At 40.7% G+C, this 10,410-nt stretch overlaps 1 protein-coding gene across 1 annotated transcript in view; it reads left to right on the forward strand.

The window, feature by feature from the left end:
- CDKAL1 (CDKAL1 threonylcarbamoyladenosine tRNA methylthiotransferase) overlaps positions 1 to 2,148 on the forward strand; it is a 637,377-nt gene extending 635,229 nt beyond the window's left edge. The window contains exon 16 of the mRNA XM_028107487.2: positions 809 to 2,148. Within this exon, the coding sequence (XP_027963288.1) occupies positions 809 to 997 (189 nt within the window). The 3' untranslated portion in view covers positions 998 to 2,148. The remainder of the gene's footprint in view (positions 1 to 808) is intronic.
- Positions 2,149 to 10,410: the final 8,262 nt, after the last annotated feature.

A 10,410-nucleotide genomic window follows, 5' to 3' on the forward strand; every position in this document is an offset into this window, starting at 1 on the left:
TACCATACGATCCAGCAATTCCTCTTCTGTGTATTTATCTGAAGAAAACAAAAACACTCACCCCTGTGTTCATTGTAGCATGATTTACAGTAACCAAAATATGGAAACAGCCTAAGTGTCCAGTGTCTTTATCCAAAGATGTGGGATATATATCCTGTGTGTGTATGTGTGTGTATATGTGAATATTACTCAGCCATAAAAAAGAGGAAAATCCTACCATTTGCAACAACATGGATGGACCTTTAGGTAATTATGCTAAGTGAATTAAGTCCAAGAAGGACAAATGCCATATGGGCTCAATTATATGTGAAATCTAAAAAAAAAAAAAAAAATTGAGCTCATAGATCCAGAGAACAGATTGGTGGTTGCCAGAGGTGGGGGTCGGGAGGTGGGCAAGATGGGTGAAAGGGGTCAAAAGTGGAAACTTCCAGTTACAGCACGAGTAAGCCCAGGGGGTGTCATGCACAGCACGGTGACTGGGATTAACAACACTGTGTTGCATATTTGAAAAGTTGCCAAGAGAGGAGATCCTAAAATTTCTCATCACAAGAAAAACAAAAACAAAAACTGTATGCTTGGCAGTGGATGTTAAGTAGACTTACTGTGGTAGTCATTTTGGAGTACATAAAACACGGACTCGTTATGCTGCACACCTGAACTATTAACAATGTTATGTGTCAATTACATCTCAATAAAGAAAAATAAAAGACAGCTTCTTCTAGGGACTCATTACTTGACAGATAGTCACAGTAGGGCTGTTTTGTATCTTAAAATCATTTTTTTCCCCTCTATGTTTCCATCTTCACAGGACTTCAGAAATAGACTTGGGAATCACCTGAGCTTGGTGCCCCACACTTCTGTGGTTCGGCGGGACCCCACGAGCTCCAGAATGGCACTCCGCTTGCAAAGACTCCATCAAGACTGTGCGCTGAGGGCGTCTGTGGGCCTGGCTCTGTTTGCTCTCCTTCTGGCTTTTTTGGTCAAAATCTATAATTAAAGCACAACTAAAGGAAGCATTTGTGAAGAAGACTAAATTTCTCATTAAAATCTGCAACGAACAGAAAAGCAACCACATCAGTCCTCCCAAGAGCCGGAATTTATACTGGTCGCACTGCCCCCGCGTGCTTTTTAATGAGGCTTACCGTGTCTCCCATTGAGTTGGGCCATCGGTTATTTGACCTAACTCCTACTGACTGTTGCCATAGCATATCTTTTGAATTAAGCTCCTTTTGGTTTATTTGCAGCAGGAAATGCAAGTGGTTGCATTTTCTTTAAACCTCCAGTCTTCAAGTCAGAACTTAATTGTACGGCGGATCCAGTCATCTTTTCCTGATGTGGGAAGAATTTTGAGTCTTCAATAAACATCTAAAAATGTATCTTTCTCTTTATGCTTTGTTTAGAGTAAAATGCCACAAAAATCTTATTTTTCACAGCAGATGTGTTGCTGGAAAGTTTATTATGGAAACCTGTGTTTGAAACAAGACTTCTTTTGGAATGCACAGGCAGAGTCGCCAAGTAAAGGACTCTCGGTGACATTTTTGAGAAGTGTGAGGAATCACCCACTTCTTCGGCACACACAGACTTTCAAAAACTGGATCTGTCTAAAACCAGCTGTGCCCCTTCTCTGACAGTTTTGACCGATGACATCAAATGTTTATTTCTACCTGACATCATTGGCCTTTACTAAGTACAATGGCTTATTTCACAGTAGAAGGACTCAATGTACTAAGTGATCCTATGAACATCAGAGTTTAGATGTTACTTGGATCGTATAGGCCCAGGGAAATCAGGTGTCCTCTGGTTACCGTAGGACATTTCATCTTTAAACCCACACCCCTGTTCAGCTCCTCCTTTTATGTGTCTTTTAAGGAATCCGAATTAAAATTTATTTTTGTCATCAGGTGGTGAGCTAACAAAACGGAAAAGCAAAACAAAACTCGTGTTAGTACATTTCTCCAGAACCTGGTCTGTGCTTCTAAGAGGAAATCCCATTTCCAGTGCAGAGGACCTGCCTGGGCCCTCCCAGAGCCCCCCAGGGGAACATTCATTTGGGATGCTAGTGAGTCACACTGTGTGGGACGTAGGAAGAGCTCTGTACCCCTCCCTGACCGGAGATGAGCAGGGTGTTTGTAGTCCCCAGCTCGCCCCTCCCTCACTCTTTCCCTCTTACCCCGCCCCTGTTTCTTTCCTCCCCTCCTGCTCTGAGCTGTTCTTACCTCCACTCTGCTCCCTTCCATTGTCCTTCCCATGAACAAAGTGCACACCCAGCCATCCAGCAGCCCCACTGCCCCTCCCCCGCTGTGGTGGGGGTTCTCAAGGATTGTTTCCGCCGCACGGGGTCACCCCACTCCACCTCTCCTCTTTCTGACCCCAAGTTGGGCCACAACGTCATTTTGCTCAGAGGTTTGGGAAGTATCAAAGCACCGTCCTGGTGAGCACTTGCCTGGATGGGTGGCTATGGTCTGAAGACCCAGCTTGCTTTTTTCCATGACCTCCTGCCGGAGGGAGAGACGAGGGAAGGGTGTGGTGGTTGCTGACAGCACAGTCCTCTGGTGGACAGGATGGGCAGGGGAGTCCTCGGAGCAAGTTCAGTCTCAGGAGAGCCATCCCCCTTTCCCGCTCCTCTCCTTCCTGGCCACAGTGCTCCTGCACATCTCCCACCCCGCTGGAGCTGGGCCTGGCCTCATGACCTGCGTCGGCCAATGCAATGGGAGTGGAAGGGACCGATCTCCGAGGCACAGCCACCACATGCTCTTCCCGCCATGAGGGTGATGATGGGCACACACGTCAGGATGAAGTTTTCCTCGGCCCGAGTCCCCCAGGGAGTGCGTCGAGCACGTGCTGGACATGGGTAAAACAAAAAAGGAACTTCTGTTGTGTGAAGCCACTGAGATGGGGAGCTGTCAGCATAGGATGACGTAGACCATTCTGACTCAGACTGAGTCAGCCATGAGAGGACGGTTGACTTGCTGTTTGTGAATGCAGCTGCTGATGTGCCTCTGTTTTCTTTTCATGTTTTCCCTTAGTGCCCAAGTCTTTTCCTTCCTTCCTTCCTTCCTTCCTTTTTCTTTCTTTCTTTCTTTCTTCTTTTTCTTTCTTTTTTTCTTTCTTTCTCCTTTCTTTTCTTTTTTCTTTTTCTTTTCTTTCTCTCTTTTTCTTTCTTTTTCTCTTTCTTTCTTTCTTTGTTTTTCTTTCCTTCCTTCCTTCCTCCTTCTTTTTCTTTCTTTCATTTTCTTTCTTTTTCTTTCTTTTTCTTTCTATTTCTTTCTTTTTTCTTTCTTTCTTTCTTTCTTTCCTTCTTTCTTTTTCTTTCTTTCTTTTTCTTTCTTTTTCTTTCTTTTTTCTTTCTTTTTCTTCTCTTTCTTTTCTTTTCTTTCTTTCCTTCCTTCTTTCTTTCTTTTTCTTTCTTTTTCTTTCTTTTTCTTCTCTTCCTTTTTTCTTTCTTTCTTTCTTTCTTTCTTTCTTTCTTTCTTTCTTTCTTTCCTTCCTTCCTTCCTTCCTTCCTTCCTTCCTTCCTTCCTTTTTTCTTTCTTTCTTTCTTTCTTTCTTTCTTTCTTTCTTTCTTTCTTTCTTTCTTTCTTTCTTTTCTTTCTTTTCTTTCTTTTCTCTTTTCTTTCCTTTTTCTTTTCTTTCTTTCACTCTTCCTGCTGAAAAGGAAGCTATGAAGAGACCTGTCTTGGTGCACTCAGGCTGCCATAACAGCACCATCAGCCGGGTGGCTTACAACCAGCAGAAATCTATTTCTCATAGTTCTGGAGACTAGACAGTTCAAGGTCAAGGCACTGGCATATTTAGTGTCTTGTGAGGACTCCCTGCTTCACAGGTGGCCGTCTGCCTGTGCATCTCAGGAGGCAGCAGGAGGGTGCTCTCCACGTCTCATGAGGGCACTGATCCTGTTGCTGAGGGCCCCATCCTCGTGACTAGTCACCTCTCAGGCCCCCTCCTATCATCACGTTTTTAAATAAAGATTTATTAATCCAGTGTCTTTTCTCTCTTCCTCCCTCCCTCACCCTCTCCCTCTCTTTCATTCTGTCTTCCTCAGTTCATCAAGTGTGAGATAGTCAGTTGGATAATGTAAAAAAATTCTTTGGTGAAAACTTTGCTTTGTTGCTAGGGAAATGTGTCTGAACATCAGATTTCCATATGTCTTTTAGTCAAAACATATGTTTGCCTGTTGACTTCAGTCCAGGTTGAAGATTTCAGTCACAGGGAGAGAATTGGAGTTACAAATGAACCTCGAGAAGTTTTATCATTATAACACGAGTGTAGAGGGAAGGAAAGGAAGGGCAAGAGGGTGGGGAGGGAGGAAAAGAGAGAAAGATAGAAGAGAAAGAGGAAAGAGAAAAAAAGATATTCTTAAGATTTGCCTGGCCCCTGAGGCACCCCAGGATGTTTTAAATGTTTGAGGGAAATAGTGACATCTGTCAGATGCCATGCAAACCAGTTGCTCAAAGTGGTTCCATTTCAACACTGGAATGCACACTTTTCCATGATGCCATGTCAAAGACTGGATTTTAGGCAGTCGCTGTAACAAAAAAGCAAGTATCAAGTGAAAATGTGGAACAGGAACTGAAGACAATCTTATTTCACGGTTTGAGAAGTTGTGCAGTACCCAACGGATGCACGTGTTCCATTAATAAGTAATTACAGTCATTTGAGAATAAAATAATATATTTATTTCAACTGACTCGTATTACTTTTTTCACACATATTTTGTAAGATATTTAAGACACAAGTATTTAGGGGCACCTGGGTGGCTCAGTTGTTAAGCGTCTGCCTTCGGCTCAGGTCATGATCCCAGGGTCCTGGGATCGAGCCCTGCATCGGGCTCCCTGCCCCGTGGGAGGCCTGCTTCTCCCTCTCCCACTCCCCCTGCTTGTGTTCCCTCTCTCGCTGTGTCTCTTTCTGTCAAATAAATAAATAAAATCTTTAAAAAAAAAAAAAGACAAGTATTTATTAAGTTGTTAGTACCTAGCTACTTAGGAAACAGGATGGTCAGCTGTTTCTGTTGGCCTAGGAGTGCCATGAATTGAGAAAGCTTGAGAACCTCAGCTCTGTGGCGCAACCTATGTAGAGGATCCATGCCAAATTTATATTCAACCTGGGGTCCTAATTATTTCTTGAAAGATTTTTTTTAGTTTTTTAATTTATTAATAGCATGTGTTTAATAAATTTGCACCTGCCTAACTATTGAGCTAGAATTTATGGTGTTGAAACTGTAAAACTTGGGGCGCCTGGGTGGCTCATTCAGTTGAGCATCCAGCTCTTGGTTTCAGCTCAAGTCATGATCTTGGGGTTCTGGGATCGAGCCCCATGTTGGGCTCCATGCTCGGTGGGGAGTCTGCTTGGGATTCTCTCTCTCCCTCTTTCTCTTCCTCTCCCCCTTTCTGCTTGCTCATGCGTGCACACTCTCTCTCTCAAATAAATGAATAAATCTTAAAAACAAAAAAAGAAAATAAAATGAGTTAAGGAACCGTAAAGGAGTCAAGGTTCTGAACCAACTGGATTCCGACCTCAGCAGTTTCCTCAGACCTCAGTACAAACTGGAGGCAGATAGTTTAGGGAAAAAGCATGAGGTTTTTGACATCAGCAAAAGTTTGATTTAAGTTTTAGCCAGGCCACTTTCTGAGCCTCATCTGTAAAACAGAGAGACATGTCTACTTCAGGGTCGTTGAAAGATGAAATGGGATCACATATATCAAGTAGTATGTTCTTGGCACACGTAATTGTTTCCCCTTTGGTGATTTACTTTAGCCACTTAAACATGAAGACCAATTTTATAAATAAGGTTAGGTGGTTTTAAATTCTGATATTAACACACGACCACCCAAAAGAATTATATATGGAATAAAAAGATTCCTGCCTCAAGGGACTTAGAGTCTAATTCTAACAAATGCAACAAAGGAAGAAAAATTCAAAGAAAATGAATTGCAGCTGTATTTGAGGAGATCAAATTAATGAATGGTGTGGGGCACAGATTTGGGTGGCCAATCTAAGATCAAGAAGGAGATTTTCCATGGCCTACGATGAAAAGAGCAAGCAGATTAATAGGAAACCTAGAAGTCATGCCCTCCCCCACCCTGCCTTGGGGATAAAAGGAAATGCAGATACTATTTTTCTTCATTAGTTTTCTGTCAATTATTTCCCACTAGTACAGCTTCTTGGTTCCATAGCCAAAATATCCCAACTGTGTAGAGGTTGAAGCAGAGAGTTTCATTTGGTCTCTTATGGTCTTCCTAGTTAATAGACATCTGAACACTTATGAATGGCAGAAAAAAAATAATTTAACAAATATATTTATGTAAATATACATATTTATATATTTCATATATATATCTTTAAAAACCCAACCTTGGATCAAGGTAAGAGAAAACTTTGAAATTCAGAAAAGCTTAAGAACTAGAAATTTTAACTCTTAGGTTTATCTAATCTGCTTTTACTATGCCTACTTAATCATAGGAACTACAGACGTTATTCCAGGCTGTCTGATTCCAGGGTCCAGGCTTTTAACTTCTGTTTTTACCCACAGTTTACATAAAGAGGAATAAAACGTGTGGTTTTTAAATAGACCTAGAGATTTTCAAATAGATATAAAGCATGTTGTTGACTTGTTATACTTGGGTCCAATCTTTGTGAACTAAAGCATACATACCATCCACATACTGTATGCATAAGTAATGAGGCTAGTTACAAACAACAGCTTACTTTTAAATTGAGTTTTATCTCCTTTGAAAAGTCACTTTGGAATGACTCTGATGACAGTTCTGAATGTAGTTCCCGGTGCTATCTTCTGAGTCTCTGCCCCTGGCAGGAGGAATTTCTGTGATATCTTTGCTCTTACCGGTGTGATCTGTTTTGAAATAGCCAGAAGTAATTTAAACATATCTGGCAAGGGGCGCCTGGGTGGCTCAGTCCGTTAAGCATCTGCCTTCAGCTCAGGTCATGGTCTCAGGGTCCTGGGATCAAGTCCCACGTCAGGGAACCTGCTTCTCCTCTCCCTCTGCCCCTCCCCCACCTTATGCACACATTCTCTCTCTCTCTCTCTCAAATAAATAAATAAAATCTTAAAAAAATTAAACATATCTGGTGAGTGAAGACTCGATTGAACTGATTGTGCTGGTAGGGGTCGCTGGGAAAATTCTTTTGTGGACCTTGGCCCTCTTAAGAAAATGCCTTGCAGTAAGACTTTCTTCCCTTAAACACTAGACTTTCCCTGAATAGCATGAACAAAGAAAAGTTCAGGAGCAAATGGCTTCACAAACATATAAAGAATAATTAACATCAGTCCTTTTCATACACTTTCAAAAAATGAAAAAGGAAGGAACACTTTCTAACTCATTCTATGAGGCCAGCATTACCTTGATATTAGAGCCAAATAAAGGTACCACAAGAAAAGAAAATGGAAAACCAATGTCCCTTATGAACACAAATGCAAAAATATTTAACAAAGTATTAGCAAGTTGATTTCAACAGCATATTAAAAGGATTATTTACCATGACCTAGTGGGATTTATCACAGGAATGCAAGGGTGGTTCAACTTAAAATCAATCAACATTACATACCACACTTATAAATTAAAGGGGAAATAAAAAACATTTGATCATCTCAACTGACACAGCAAAAGCATTTGGCAAAATCCAACACCCTTTCATGACAAAAATTTCTTAGAAAACTAGGAATGGAAGAGAAATTCCTCAATGTGTTAAATGGTATTTATGAAAGCCCACAGCTCACACCATACTCAGTTGTAAAAGACTTTTAAGATCTGGAACAAGACAAGGATGCTCACTTTCACTGGCTGCTATAAAGCACTGTACTGGAGGTTCCAGTGAGAGCTATTTGCCAAGAAAAATAAATAAAAGGCACCCAAATTGGAAAGAAAGAAGTAAAACTATATTTGTAGATGACATAATCCTGTGTATAGAAAATACCAAAGAATTCATAAGAAAGCTGTTAGACCTAATAAACAAATTCGGCATAGTTGTAGATTATAAGATCAACACACACAAATCAGTTGTGTTTCTATATACTGGAAATGAACCATTAAAAAAAGAAGGCAGTTCCATTTATGATAACACCTAGAGAATTAAATACTGAAGAATAAATTTAACAAGGGTAGAAAAGACTTGTGTGCTGAAAACTATAAACCATTGGTGAAAGAAATTTTTAAGTATTTAAATAAATGTAAAGATATCCCATGTTCACTGAAAAGAAGACTTAACATTGTTTTGTTTTGTTTTTTTAAAGATTTTATTTATCTATTTGACAGAGACACAGCGAGAGAGGGAACACAAGTAGGGGGAGTGGGCAAGGGAGAAGCAGGCTTCCCACTGAGCAGGGAGCCCGATGCGGGGCTCGAACCCAGGACCTTGGGATCATGACCTGAGCCAAAGGCAGACACTTAACAACTGAGCCACCCAGGCACCCCAGAAGACTTAACATTGTTAGAACACTACCTAATGCAAGCTACAGATTCAATGCAATACCTATCAAAACAGCCTTTATTTTTTTTTTTTTGCATAAATGGAAAAGCCAACCCTCAAATTCATATGGAATTGCAAGTGGTCCCTAATTGCCAAAACAATCTTGAAAAAGAATAACAAAGTTCGGGGCGCCTGGGTGGCTCAGTAGGTTGGGCGTCCAATTCTTGATTTCAGCTCAGGTCGTGATCTCAGGGTCATGAGATTGAGCCCCACATCGGGCTCTGTGCTCAGTGTGGAGTCTGCTTGGAATTCTCTCTCTCCCTCTGCTCCTCCCCTGACTTGCACACACTCTCTCTCTGCCGGAATAAATAAAATCTTTATAAAGTTTAAAGACTGACAAATACTGCTCAACATCAAAACTCATAACTCAAAACTCTCAATATCAAAACTCATTAAACCAATATGGTACTGGCATAAGAACAGACATATAGACCAATAGAATAGAGCAGAAATCCCAGAAAAAAATATTTCATATGTATGGTCAACTGATTTTTGAAAAGAGAGCCAAAATCATTCAATAAAAAAGAACAGTCTTTTCAACAGATGGTATTGGAAAACTGGATATCTACATACAAAAGAATAAAGTTGGACTTTTACCTTGATCCATATATGAAAATGAACTCAAAATGGGTAAAAGACCAAAATAAACTTAAAAGCTAAATTTACAGAACTTCTAGAAGAAAACAAAACATTGGGGAAAATTTTCATGACTTCAGATTTGGTAATAATTTCACAGAGGTGATATGAAAATATAGGAAACAAAAGAAAAATTTTGGACTTCATCAAAATTAAGAACTTTTGTACATCAAAAGACACTATCAAGAATGCAAAAAGACAACCTACAGAATGGGAGAAAATATTTGCAAATCCTGTCTCTGGCAAGAGAGTAATATCCAGAATATATAGAGAAGTCCTATAACTCAATAACCCACAATTGAACAACCCAATTAAAAAAAAAATGTGTAGGGGCGCCTGAGTGGCTCATTTAGTTGAGCGTCCAACTCTTGGTTTTGGCTTAGGTCATGATCTCCTGGGTCATGGGATCAAGCCCAGAGTCAGGCTCCACACTCAGCAAGTAGTCTGCTTGAAAATTCCTCCTCCCACTGACACAGGTGCTATAAGTTTAAAAAAAAAAAAAATGTGTAAGGGACTTAAGTAGACATTTCTCCAAAGAAGATACACACATGGCCAATAAGCACATGAAAATATGTTCAATATCATTAGTCATTTGGAAAATGCAAATCGGGGCACCTGGGTGGCTCATTTGGTTAAATGGCTGACTCTTGATTTCAGCTCAGGTCATGATTTCAGGGTCCTGGGATGAAGCCTTGTATCAGGCTCTGTGCTCAGTGGGGAATCTGCTTGAGATTCTCTCTCCCTCCCTTTCCCTCTGCCCCCCCAAATAGATAATCTTTTTTTAAAAGATGTTATTTATTTATTTGACAGAGAGAGACACAGTGAGAGAGGGAACACAGGAGGGGGAGTGGGAGAGGGAGAAGCAGGCACCCCACGAAGCAGGGAGCCCGATGTGGGGCTCGATCCCAGGACCCTGGGACCATGACCTGAGCTGAAGGCAGATGCTTAATGACTGAGCCATCCAAGCACCCAATAAATAAATCTTTTTTTTTAAAAGGAAAATACAAATCAAAATCACAGTGAGTTATTACTCCACACCCATTAAAATGGCTGCCATCAACAGGAAAAATATTGTTGACAGTATAGAGAAATTGGAACCCTCATATATTACTGGTGAAAATTTAAAATAGGTCAGCCATGGTGGGAAATAGCTTGGTAGTTCTTCAAAATTTAAACCTAGGATTACCATATGACCCAGCAATTCTATTCTCTCTCTCTCACTCTCTCTCTCTCTCTCTCTATATATATATTCCCAAAGAATTGAACATAGGGACTCTAACAGATACCTAT

Source organism: Eumetopias jubatus, unplaced genomic scaffold, assembly GCF_037043125.1.
Source record: "Eumetopias jubatus isolate StellerSeaLion01/CBP00866 unplaced genomic scaffold, mEumJub1_p1.0 scaffold_6, whole genome shotgun sequence".
Lineage (NCBI taxonomy): Eukaryota > Metazoa > Chordata > Mammalia > Carnivora > Otariidae > Eumetopias > Eumetopias jubatus.